The sequence below is a fragment of the Saccopteryx bilineata genome, chromosome 5 (assembly GCF_036850765.1).
Source record: "Saccopteryx bilineata isolate mSacBil1 chromosome 5, mSacBil1_pri_phased_curated, whole genome shotgun sequence".
NCBI classification, from domain to species: domain Eukaryota; kingdom Metazoa; phylum Chordata; class Mammalia; order Chiroptera; family Emballonuridae; genus Saccopteryx; species Saccopteryx bilineata.
The window spans coordinates 18348649-18362583 of record NC_089494.1 but is presented as its reverse complement, the minus strand read 5'-3'; the positions used below and the strand labels follow the sequence as shown (position 1 = coordinate 18362583).

At 38.4% G+C, this 13935-nt stretch overlaps 1 protein-coding gene across 5 annotated transcripts in view; it reads right to left on the bottom strand.

Annotated features, from left to right (window-relative positions):
- USP37 (ubiquitin specific peptidase 37) overlaps positions 1–13935 on the bottom strand; it is a 92588-nt gene that overhangs the window by 77190 nt on the left and 1463 nt on the right. For 2 of the 5 annotated variants that reach the window (XM_066233328.1, XM_066233330.1), the window contains exons 2-4: positions 9880–9975; positions 2494–2717; positions 20–191 (exon numbers count right to left, since the gene is read on the bottom strand). In XM_066233328.1, coding sequence (XP_066089425.1) covers positions 20–191; positions 2494–2649 — 328 coding nt within the window. In that variant the 5' untranslated portion in view covers positions 2650–2717; positions 9880–9975. Of the gene's footprint in view, positions 1–19; positions 192–2493; positions 2718–9838; positions 9976–13935 lie in introns of all 5 variants that reach the window. The other 3 variants (XM_066233329.1, XM_066233331.1, XM_066233332.1) reach the window with 3 other exon arrangements.

The following is a 13935-nucleotide window of genomic DNA, read 5'->3' as shown; positions in this document are numbered from 1 at the left end:
CAGGACAATCAGCACTCACCTGCATTAAGTCTGTTTTGATGGACTGCATCTAGAAACAACCTCATTTCCTCTGCATCCTTACTTGGCACTTTGTCAATAGACAAGAAGCTGTTATCTTGTAGCGTTAACATTAGGCGGCTTTGTTTTGCTCCACTGGGTCGAAGCACCACATTTTTAATGTTATGACTTAACTGATCAACACAAAAGAAAAATTATCTTATCATTAAAAATATGCTAATGAAGTATAGAGTAAGTTGTATAATGGTTACTAAACATTATATTTTCTAAGTAACATTTCTTACTCTTCCCTACACTGTTCCCTCACACCCGCACCAAAACCAAAAGTTCTCGTTGACATATTTAAATCAAAGGTTTCACTTTTAGGAGAGGCAAACACATAGTATTAAAATTTATTTTACACTGTAACCCTAGCAGTCTTATTTTTATGGTAGGGAATTGCATATTTTCAGGTATGGTTATAAAGTTATAAAAACTAATGAGTTAGTTTGACCAGTGGTGGAGCAGTGGATAGAGCATCAACCTGGGACAGAGGTCTCAGGTTCGAAACCCCAGGTCACTGGCAAGCACAGGGTCACTGGCTTAAACCCAAGATCCCTGGCTTGAGCAAGAGACCACTGTCTCAGCTGAAGCTCTCCCTCCCCAGCATTAAGGCATGTATGTACGAGAAGCAATCAATTAGCAACTAAAGTGATACAACTATGAGTTGATGCTTCTCACGTCTCTCCCTTCTTGTCTGTATCTCTCCACCCATCCCACTCCCGCTAAAAAAAATATATATATATATATATACAATATGTATATACATATTTTTCAAGACATATATTGGATATAGAATAAACAGAAGTTGAAGAGAGTATAAATACATAGGATGAGCGAGAAGAATGGCTTTCAAGTGTCTTGTTTATGCAAATGCAAAAAATCTTTCATTGAGATGGACACTTAGTAAATATATGTACATGGCAGAAAATTATCACTGTTTCTATTACCCATGTAACCATGTCACCACTTCTAATCTATTTAAGAATATCTTCAGTGTTTAGCTTTTCTCTTTTTTTTTTAAGCAAAAGGGACAGACAAGAATGGAGAAAGATGAGATGCATCAACTCAGAGTTGCATCACTGTAGTTTTTCAGATTGCTTCTCATATGTGCCTTGACCAGGAGCTCCAGCCGAGCCAGTAAACCCTTGCTCAAGGTAGCAACCTTGGACTTAAGCCAGCAACCATGGGGATCATTCGATGATCCCACACTCAAGCTGGCAACCATGTGCTCAAGCTGGGGGGCCCACACTCAGGCCAGCTACTGTAGGGTTTCAAACCTGGGACTTCAACATCCTAAGTCAACACTCTATCCACTGTGCCACCACCAGTCAGCCAATATTTATCTTTGATACACAAAATCATAAGCAATTTATTTTCATAGTGGAAAAGCAAAAACAAATGGAAATTTTACCTTAGCTCAGGTTCTCAAACATAAAATTATAAATTGTTCAACAGAATAGTTTAGAACAGTGGTCAGCAAACTCATTAGTCAATAGAGCCAGATAGCAACAGTACGACTGAAATTTCTTTTGAGAGCCAAATTTTTAAAACTTAAACTATATAGGTGGGTACACTCCTTATTGAGGCAGCGCCCACACATGGTATTCTGTGGAAGAGCCACATTCAAGGGGCCAAAGAGCCGCATGTGGCTCTTGAGTCGCAGTTTGCTGACCAGGGGTTTAGAATAAATATACTTTTGCATAATTTAATATAGAATTAAAAAAATTTTTTTTAATTTATTGTGCTGACATGGTTTCAAGGAACAAATATAGAATTTTAAAGTGCAGAAAATTGTCAGTAAAACATTATATTCTTCAATTCATATCAAGATGAGCAGTTCTTGGCTGTACAAGTTAAAAATAAAGTATACAAGTGAAAACAAAAGTATGTATTTTTTTGCAGTGATAAAATACTAAGATCCTTTAACAGTTTACAATTAGCAGAAAAAAGTTGTAAGGATGACCCTGAATAATCATCTTTGAATGGTCCATACCACCACTCTGGAAATTATTTAGAAAGTAAAAATTAAGATAACACTAAGAAGTTCTATTAAAAGTTAACACTAAATAGTGATGAATCTATCATATATGTTAAGAGACAAAAAAAAAAAAAGAAGAAAAAGAGAATAACTAAAGTTATCCTAATGTGATTTTAAAATTACTTAAATAGTATCCCAACTTGGTTCCTCTCATCTTCCTCCCACCAGCTTTCTTTTCGATAATGGTGACTACTTTCCGCTCTTTATTATACAGTATCAACAACGTTGCTAAATAATTTACAAAATATGAACATAACACTATCAGTGTCCTAGAAATCAAAAACAAGAAATAGTAAGCTAGCAGGAGGGCTTGTATAATACTTAGTATGGCACAGAACAGCTATTCACCAAAAGATGTGATTAAAGAGCTATTGTCAAACAAAATTTGGTAATACCTGAAATATCCTTGGAATTCCTCCAGTATTGTAGTGAACTACTAAACTGACTTTATTCTCTTTTTCCACAATTTCAAAGGATCCTTCTTTCCATTTTGTAATCCCAGTCTGCATACTTCGAATTCTGATAGGACCATGTATCTTCAGAGTAGACATACTTTCTTTAAAAATAAATAGCTTCTAGTCAAAGTATAAAGCAAAAATACACCTTCACCTCACAGATTCTAAGGGGAAAAAATAAAGTTACAATTTACTAGTGATTAAAATAAGAATTTGAAAGAGAACATTTGATGAACCATCTTATGTCCTTTTATCCATTTCCATAAAGCCCATTTTTATTAAGTATCCTCAAAGGCTGGCTGGCATGGGTAAGAAAGACAGCTAAAGCAACCACTAAATCTAACCAACCTTTAGTTCTTCTGTACATATTCTCTTCTTTGCCATGTGTCCAGCACCTGAGCCTATCAGTGCCTCAATTTTGCCTTTTGCACCATTAACAAATCATATTGCTGCCATTAAAGTCATACCAATTGGAAATACTAAAGATTGCATTCTCAACATGGCCAACTTTTACATTCCTTCATGAATGCTAAAAGGTCTTGCATTTCAAATATAAGTAAAAAATACTTTCAGTCAGCTGACACCATTTCTTAGAATAGAGTTCCTCCCAAAATACCAAATCACATCACCAGTCTAAGCATATCCACATGTACAAAAGGTTTTAAATGAATTCAAATCTGTAAGAATAATCTAATTAGTTTAACTTCTGGAATTATTTGAGAAAATCATTTATTTTTAGGGAAAACAAACTAACAATAAAACCTCTCTTCCTAAGAACCACCTATTATTTATGTTTAATATAGCCATTCCTGGAAAGACTCAATTTTACTCATGATAAATATTCAAATTTCCCAAATAAACTTCTAATATTTAAAAATGGCTTAAAATGATAGAATGTTTAAGTCTCTTCAAACTAGCCTACCAAATGTCAACAAGTAAACACAATTCTGCTTTTTTTTTTTTGGTATTTTACTGAAGTGAGAAGTGGGGAGGCAGAGAGACAGACTCCCACATGCAACAGACTGGGATCCACCCAGCATGCCCACTAGGGGGCAATGCTCTGCCCATCTGGGGTGTTGCTCCATTGCAACTGGAGCCATTTTAGCACCTGAGGAGGAGACCATGGAGCCATCCTCAGCGCTCAGGCCAACTTTGCTCCAATGAGCCTTGGCTGCAGGAGGAGAAGAGAGAGATAGAGAGAAAGGAGAGGGGGAGGGATAGAGAAGCAGATGAGTGCTTCTCCTGTATGCCCTGGCCAGGAATTGAACTGGGACTTCCACAGGCCAGGCTGATGCTCTACCACTGAACCAAAAGGCCAGGGCAACATAATTCTAGTAACAGCACAGAGTGCTATCAAACAGTATGTATATTATACAATTCTACCTCCATATACCTTCCAGATATCTTTATTATGAACTGCAGATCATATCACATATAAAGTTAAAACAAATTTTATTCACACTCTTTTCAAGTCTCTAAAAACAATGCCTCTAATACAGATTCTTACTTTAAATCATTAAATTTTACATCTGCCAAAACAGCTTTACTAGAAAAGTTTTAAAAAAGTAGCCAGATAGCCCTGGCCGGTTGGCTCAGCGGTAGAGCGTTGGCCTGGCGTGCGGAAGTCCCGGGTTCGATTCCCGGCCAGGGCACACAGGAGAAGCGCCCATCTGCTTCTCTACCCCTCCCCCTCTCCTTCCCCTCTCTCTCTTCCCCTCCCACAGCCGAGGCTCCGTTGGAGCAAAGATGGCCCAGGTGCTAAAGATGGCTCCTTGGCCTCTGCCCCAAGCGCTAGAGTGGCTCTGGTCGTGACAGAGCAACGCCCCGGATGGGCAGAGCATCACCCCCTGGTGGGCATGCCAGGTGGATCCCGGTCGGGCGCATGCGGGAGTCTGTCTGACTGCCTCTCTGTTTCCAGCTTCAGAAAAATTCCAAAAAAAAAAAAAAGTAGCCAGGTAGATCAGTTGGGTAAGAGCATCATCCCAATACATGAAAAGGCTGTGGGTTTGATCCCCAGTCAGGGTACATACAAGAATTAACAAATGAGGCCCTGGCTAGATGGCTCCATTGGTTGGTACATCAGCCCAAAGTACAGAGGTCACTGGTTTGATCCCTGGTCAGGGCACATATAGGAACGGATCGATGTAACTCTCTCTCTCTCTCCCCCTTCCTCTCTGGCTAAAATCAATAAAAAAAAATTAAAAAAAAAAAAGAATTAACAAATAAATGCATAAATAATTGGAACAATTCAATGTTTCTTTCTCTCTCTCTCTCTCTCTTCCTCTTTCTCTCTAAAACAAAAAAATCATTATTAAATATATACTTATTTTTAAGTATTATAGTATACTAGGGTCTAGGTACCAGGAGCCAGCTCTGTCACTTATTAATTTGTAACTTATTTTTTCTAACAATTAGTTTTCTCAATTGTAAGATAGAAACAGCAAATACTATAGTGTTGCAGAATTAAATAACACGCATTAGGCACTCATCAGACTCCAGCCTTAATATGAATGAAATTAGTGTCCCCTTTCTGAATTTATTCCTTGTTTGCAACACCTCTTTCTGCAAAGGTACCAGATAAATAAGTTAACAGGTAAATAGGTTACCAATTCAACTGCCTCTAGGGGCCTGGCAGGTCACACAAATGACTTAGGCAGACAAAATATAAAAACTGGTATTCAAATTTAGCCAATTTTATCATGTGAAAACAGTGACCTAGCATTGCCAAATCATCTAATTTTTCAAGAAAATGACATAGAAATATTTATGTAAAACTACCCGTTTTTAATTATGGGCAATGAATTCAAAGTTATTTTTGAAAGCTACAAATAAAACAAAACCCACTTGTAGGCATGGTACAGACTGAGGACCACTAGTGTGAGGCGTCTAGATACTGTGTAAATCGAAGAATGGAATACAATTTAAAAAGAAGTGGGCCCTGAACAGTTGGCTCAGTGGTAGAGCATTGGCCTGGCATGCAGGAGTCCTGGGTTCGATTCCCGGCCAGGGCACACAGGAGAGGCGCCCATTTGCTTCTCCACCCCTCCCCCTCTCCTTCCTCTCTCTCTCTCTTCCCCTCCCGCAGCCGAGGCTCCATTGGAGCAAAGATGGCCCGGGCGCTGGGGATGGCTCTGTGGCCTCTGCCTCAGGTGCTAGAATGGCTCTGGACGCAACAGAGCAACGCCCCACAGGGGCAAAGCATCGCCCCCTGGTGGGCATGCCGGGTGGATCGCGGTCGGGCGCATGCGGGAGTCTGTCTGACTGCCTCCCCGTTTCCAGCTTCGGAAAAATGAAAAAAAAAAAATAGAAGTGTAAAAACACTTTGAATAGTTAAAAGGTACTAAGTCCTCTATTATTATTCACTCATCTCATCAAATTTTTTGAATGGTTACTGTGGCCAGATTTAGATAGTATAATTTGCTGGGTATATGAATCCAACAAAGCAACAGAGTCTACTATTGTTTATAACCAGTCTATTAACATGACATTTTGCTTAAACCAGTAAGTAAAGAATTGTAGGCCAGTAATGTGTGTTTGTAATGCCTTTTATGGCAATTAATAACTTGGTGCTTCATTGTTTGAATATGTCCTTGAGATTTTTTCCACTCTGTCTCTCAGCACAGCCAATAATATGTGGCCCCTTTGTCCCCCTGTTGCCCATCCGAGAAAAATGAATGTTATCTTTGACTTCTCTCTTGCTGACTATGAGTATTGAATTGGAGATGGAAGGTCAAGGTAGAGAACTGTCAATTCTACCTCCATATACCTTCCAGGCATCTTTATAAAGAACTACAGATCGCCCTGGCCAGTTGGCTCAGTGGTAGAGCGTCAGCCTGGCGTGTAGAAGTCCCAGGTTCGATTCCCGGCCAGGGCACACAGGAGAAGCGCCCATTTGTTCTCCACCCCTCCCCCTCTCCTTTCTCTGTCTCTCTCTTCCCCTCCCGCAGCCGAGGCTCCATTGGAGCAAAGATGGCCCGGGCGCTGGGGATGGCTCCTTGGCCTCTGCCCCAGGCGCTAGAGTGGCTCTGGTCTCGGCAGAGTGACGCCCCAGAGGGGCAGAGCGTCGCCCCCTGGTGGGCGTGCCGGGTGGATCCCGGTCGGGCGCATGTGGGAGTCTGTCTGACTGTCTCTCCCGATTTCTAGCTTCAGAAAAATAAAAAAATAAAAAAATTTTAAAAAAAGAAGAAAAAAAAAAGAACTACAGATCAAATCACATCATCTTCCTCCTTAATATTATTCAATAACTCCCCACTGCTTCACAACAAAATCTAGACTCATTAATATGACATAAACCTCCCTCATGATCCAGGACCTGCTTACCTATTCCCAACAAGCTCTCCAAATCTAGCCATCTGATGTGTACTAATTTAATCCTCCTAGTAACTCAACAGGGGAACATACCATATTTCCCCATGTATAAGACTCACTCCCCCCCCCAAAATTTGGGGGTCTAAAAACTGGGTGCATCTTATACAGTAGTTGTAGATTTTTTTATTTGCATTTCCCACTTTTTCGTGCTTGTTTTTGCACTCATTGTTAAAGACAGTGATTCGGCATCAGACACGGATGAGGACAAGCTAATAGATGGGAGTTTTGACAGTGATGAGTTATATGAATTTTATGATGAATAAAACTTGAGTTCAATAATTTTATGTAATACTTGTTGTTTTTTTTTCAAATTTTGGTCCTCAAAATTAAGATGCGTCTTATACATGGGATCATCTTGTATCAATACATAGGGAAATACAGCACTTTTAACTTCCCTAAAAAAGCCACATGTTCTCATGCCACTATACCTTTGCACATACTGTGATTGATGTCTACAGGATTTTATGTACTTTTCCCCATCCCCCATAATTTCTTCGGTCTATAAAATCAAGGCTCAACTTAGACGTTATCTTCTTTAAGAAGCCTTTCCTAGCTACCTTTCACTTTTCTCTCACCTCATATCCACACTAAGCCTGTTTAATGTTTCTCTATCTTTCTGTTGAACTCTGTGCTTACTTTAATAAGTACACTCATCACATTATATTATATAAACTGTCTGTTTGCCTTTTTTCTCTCTCTACCTAGGTTCCGTTATTTAAAGACAGTGAAAATGGCCTGGCCTGTGATGGTGCAGTGGAGAGTGTCAACTTGGAATGCTGATGTCACTGGTTAAAAACCCTGGGCTTGTGCAGTCAAGACACATACAACAAGCAAGCAATGAACAACTAAAGTGAAGCAACTAGAGTTGATACTTTTCGCTCTGCCCCCTCTGTAAAATCAATAAAAATAAATAAAGACAGGGAATACGTTCTTTAATTTTTCATCCCCATTAGGACAGTATCTGACATGCAAGAAACAAACTCACTATTCAAGAATAACAAACAACAAAAAATAATGAATAAATCAGTATATCGATTTAATTCAATTTACTGTTAAATATACAACAACTTATAATGGAACCATAAATCTCTTTTATATGACCAATATAGGGTTATATTTACTAAGTTCTTTACTATGCACAATAGTACATATAACTCATCTTTTGAACACGTAAACTTTTTCTATGTACATCTGAACTTTTCCACTAAACGCACAGCTGTTCTCTTATCTTAAGATTCAACAAGAAAAAAATCATTTATGAAGAAAAGAATTAACATGCAAGTGCCTGGCCAGTTGGCTCAGTGGTAGAGCATCGACCTGGTGTGTGGATGTCCTGGGTTCAATTTCCATTCAGGACATACAGGAGAAGTGCCCATCTGCTTCTTTACCCCTCCTCCTCTTGCTTCCCTCCCTCTCTCTTCTCCTCCCCTCCTACAGCCATGGCTTGATAGGTTCTAGCACATCAGCTGAGGATGGTTCTGTGGAGCCTCCATCTCAGATGCTAAAAAATAGCTTGGTTGCAAGCATGCCCTCAGATGGGCAGAGCAATGGCCCCAGATGGGGGTCACTGGGTGGATCCCAGTTGGGGTACACAAGGGAGTCTATCTCCCCTCCTTTCATTTAAATTATAAAATATTGGATTTAACAAAAATTCAAGGTGGAAAGGGAAGGGGGGAGGGCACTATGAGGAGGGGGACAAGGGAGATGTTAAGGGGAATATGGGGGAGGAGTGATGCATTCGAGGCAACACTAGAATCTATGTAAACACAATAAATTAAAATCAATAAAAAAAATTCAAGGTGAAGAATTCGAAGTTCACTAAAGTACAGTACATCAGAAATAACTTTATTGGTTACTTCTGTTTCTTGCTACATAATTCTCAAACACTGGATACAGAGTTTTGATTAGGTATATAAAATTTGCCTGACCGGGCAGTGGCGCAATGGATAGAGTGTCGGACTGGGATGCGGAGGACCCAGTTCGAGACCCTGAGGTCGCCAGCTTGAGTGCAGGTTCATCTTGTATGAGCAAAGCTCACCAGCGTGGACCCAAGGTTGCTGGCTTGAGCAAGGGGTTACTCGGTCTGCTAAAGACCCATAGTCAAGGCACATATGAGAAAGCAATCAATGAACTAAGGTGTCGCAACGAAAAACTGATGATTGATGCTTCTTATCTCTTTGTTCCTGCCTGTCTGTCCCTGACTCTGTCTCTGTAAAAAAAAAAAAAAGTATATAAAATTTTACTTCAGGTATTTAACATTTTCCTAACCCTTTTCTACTAGCAAACTCTCTTTGAAGGAAAAAAAAATCCTGTGAAAAGTACAGGACACAAAACTGGCAGAACCAGTAATATAAAACTTTTCCTTAATGTCTCAATTTACTCCCATCATCTGCTCTTGCACTAAATGAATTAACTGTATCTACTTTTGTATATTCACCATATTTTCAGTGTTTGTCCTACTTAAGAGGAAAAAAAAAACTAAGTTTCTTTCTCAGTATTCAGCATAACCCTGTAATCATTAAACTTTCTATGAACCTAGGACAAAGACAAGGTTTCTTTGAACTCTGTAATGCTAATTCACTATCGAAATATTATGAAGACAAAATATAATAAAAACTTATTCTTTAAGTACAGCCAGATAGATTTTCCTTTCCCTAAATTTCTTCACAATTATTAAAATTAATGTTCAACTTTGAGCATTCTATAAGAGCTCAATAACATTGCTAAAAATGTTTCTATACCCTGGACAGATGTTTTAATGCTTTAGGTACTGCTTTGAAAATATCCTTACTCAGAAAGGCATTCTATGGGAAAGCAAGCACGCTAAAGCATAAAAGTTACTACAAAATAAAAGTGTCAATTCTTGCCAGTATTCATACTCTTGGAAACATATAATTAAAATAAAAACATTACTTACTGTTCAGTGACTTTTACTGAAAAACTCTAATAACAATTCACCTTTATTTTGATGCTTGTGCCAAAGGCAATGCAATCTTCTTGGGGAACTATTCATATTCTGCAGCTATCCCAGTTCTCCAGAAGCCATCAACTCAGCTAAAGAAAATATAAATGTGCCTTTTAAAAAGAATTCATTTCACAAAAATAAAATTATCTTTAAAGGGATAATTTATACAACAAAGATTAACCTTTTCATTATTTAAAAACCACAAACTTAAACTTAAAAAAAAACTTAAAACATAATGCTCAGGATACACACACACACACACACAGGCACCCACGCACAGGGAGAAATTAGGAATCTACTTGTGTGCAAATTGACGGACTCCAGGAGGAGCTGCACCTTGACTAATTTGTGTCTTGGTTTACTTGTACATGCTACATTTTGGAACTAAGAAGACCATGAAAAAGAATATATCCTTTTTGACTTAATAAACATTGTTACATTATTATATCTTATATCTTAATATACCACTCCCACCATGTGCTGCTGTGCTGCTACAGATTTCAAAATGTGGATAAACTTAGTTTCAGAACTAACTTTTAGATATCTTTCTCAAATTTAGGCATCTCTCAAATTTCTCAATGCCTTCTTGAAAACTGTAACATCAACTTTAAACTCATTTGTTCACTTAGTAAAAATCATTTATTGAGCTATTCCGATTTTATATCACTGTGGTGGGGATACAGATGTGAAAATTGGCCTGACCTGTGGTGGCAGAGTGGATAAAGCATTGACCTAGGATGCTAAGGTCACTGGTTGGAAATCCCTGGCTTGCCTGGTCAAGGCACATACAAGAAGCAACTATGACGAGTTGATGCTTCCTGCTTCTCCCTACCCATTTCTCTCTCTCTCCTCTCTCTAAAATAAATAAATAAAGTCTAAAAAAAAAAAAAGTGAAAATTATATAGTCCATGCCTTCAAGAGGCTCCTCAGGCTTTCCTACACATTTCCTTCCACCATCATTTAGGCAAAAATCTTACCATGAGCTTTAACCTCATTCTCATTTATCTAAAACTTAGTCTTTCCATAACTACAACCCTAATCAAAAACGTATCACTTGCCACCACTCCCATCTATACGTTGTTACACAACATTTACTAAGCACAGTGCTAAGCACCATACATGCATTTCTTTTCACAACAATCCTAAAGGACGGTATTATTATGAGGAAACTGAGGCTTAAAGACATCTACCATCACCAACTTACTTAAATATAACATTTGCTTTTATCTATTTATGTATCATTTATCCATGGATACAGTCAGTAAGAGACAAAAGTAAGTCAACCACCAGAACCTATGTTTTTAACCACTACCACATTGTATTCTCATCAATGAAAGTGGTTGTAGAAACCACTTTGCAGTCTCTATTCCCTCAGGATTTTTCCATCCAAACAATCTTTTACCCTTTCTAAGAAACTACTCCTTTTATCTCTTACCAAAGAAAATATGCACTAGCTGTCTCCTTAGGGAGTGAGAGATAGGAGGACCTGTCCTCTCCTCTTTAGTACTGCAAAATAATAAGCACTTTGTAAGTGCTAAATACTTGCCATTGATGCTAATTCCCTCCCAAACATTTTTTTTCAACTTAATTTTACTGTGTTAGGAATATCTAACATGAGATCTATTCTCTCAACAAAATTATAAGTGTATAATACAGTACTGTTTACTATAGGTACAGTGTTGAACAGCATATCTTGAGAACTTTACTTGATTAACTGAAACTTTCTTCCGAAGATTTTTAACAGCTCATCCCTTCCTATAAAATAAATCCTAGTACCTCTGTGTTTGGCATTTATACACTTACTTTGTTTTATTATATACTCAATAAAAATCTTGTTCTACACAGATTACTAAATTTTAATATTTTTTTCACATCTATCATCACCAACTTACTTAAATATAACATTTGCTTTTATCTATTTATGGCAACATCATCCTCACTGGTTTCATGGTTTAACCTGTTGTTTAAAAATATATACATATATTATATATATATCAATATATATCACTGCTTTGATTTTTAAGAGCTTTCTTTCTTAAAAAGATCCATAAAACAAATGCAGAAATATAATTAGTGATTTGGCTGAAAAAGAGAGTTAGCCTAGATAAAGTTTATCTCCAACTCAAAGAGTCTACAATCTAAATGATTTTATGACATAAAAATGTAAAATCATCCTAGGCCAGGAAAACACTTTGGGTTTTTTCTTTGGGTCCTTTGATTTGTCTGCTGAGTGAATATTCAAATGACAAGACTTATCAGTAAGCTGGTGCTTCCAAAAGACATGGTGGTTCTTACAGCAAGCTCCAGTTTACTTACTCATTTAGTAAATTTCCGAGAAACAGAAAGTAAAAATAGTTACTAGCTTATATTCTAGCATGCAAAAGACTTTAAATAATCGCATCAGTAAATACATAATTACAGGTTCTTAAAAACGATATGAAATGATGGGCATGAGAAAAGATTACAATACGACACCTGATTTAAGACTTGGGAGTTAGAGGTTAGAAAGCATCAAGAGAAGGTTTCTCTGAGGAAGCACCAATTAAGCTGAAAAGTGAAGAATGAGTTAACTGAAGGATGGTCATGCTGGAACAACCCAGGCAAATAGAACAAAATGTGCAAAGGGCCTGTGATAGAAAATAAGTTGGTGTGATGGAGGAAATGAAAAGCAGTGTGACTGGTGTTTAGAGAGGGAAAGGAGGATGGTGCAAGATGCAGCTAGTAACACAGGAAAGAATCAGGTTATGCAGAATCTTGTACACCATTGTAAGGACTGTGAATTTTTTACCCTAAATGTAATTAACAGTAATGAGAAATTCACTGAAGGTTTTTAAGCAGAAAAATGATATGTTACTGCTGAATGGACAAGTGATATGATTTGTTTGGGTTTAGGGAGAAGAGAGAATAAAGCAAGAATAAAAGAAAACAGGACAACCAGATAGGAAGTACTGAAGTGATTCGGCTTATGAAAACAATTGCATAACAATGCTTACTGGTTATTTACTGTGTGCCCTGTGCTTACTATGGTTATCTCACTTATCCTTATTACAATCCAATATGGTAAAGTTTATTTCCACTTTATGGATGAGAATACATGGTACCAGTGACATTAAGTCCAGGTGAATGAAGACTGTGACTTGAGCCTGACCTGTGGTTGCATAGTGGATAGAGCACGAATCTGGGATGCTGAGGTCCCAGGTTCGAAACCCGAGGTGGCCAGCTTGAGTGCAGGTTCACTGGCTTGAGCGTGGAATCATTGAAACGATCCCATGGTCACTGGCTTGAGCCCAAAGGTCACTGGCTTGAAGCCCAAGGTCGCTGACTTTAGCAAGGGATTACTGGCTCCAGCAAGGGATCACTGGCTCAGCTTTAGACCTCTGGTAAAGGCACATAAGAGAAACAATCAATGAACAATTAAATTGACACAACTATGAGTTGATGATTCTTATCTCTCTCCCTTCCACTCTCTCTCTCTCTCTCTCTCTCTCTCTCTCTCTGCTTCTCCACCAAAAAAAAAGAAAGAAAAAAAAAAGATTGTGGCTTGAACTAGAAAAGTGATATTGAAGATGTACAGAAATGGAGTCAAACATATAGAATAAACCGAAGTTGAAGAGGGTATGAATACATGGACTGACAGAGAAGTCAAGAATGGCTTTCAAGTGTCTAGCCTGTAGAAGCCGTAATGGATACATCACTTAATGAAATGAGATACTGGAAGAGAAAAGAATTTGGGTATGAAGGAAAATATTTAAACTTTGGTTTTTAGCCTGACCAGGTGGTGGCGCAGTGGATAGAGCGACGGACTGGGATGCAGAAGACCCAGGTTCGAGACCCGAGGTCGCCAGCTTGAGCACAGGCTCATCTGGCTTGAGCAAAAGCTCACCAGCTTGAGCCCAAGGTCGCCGGCTTAAGGAGTTACTCAATCCACTGAAGGCCCACGGTCAAGGCACATATGAGAAAGCAATCAATGAACAACTAAGGTGTTGCAACGCGCAACGAAAAACTAATGATTGATGCTTCTCATCTCTCTGTTCCTGTCTGTCTGTCCC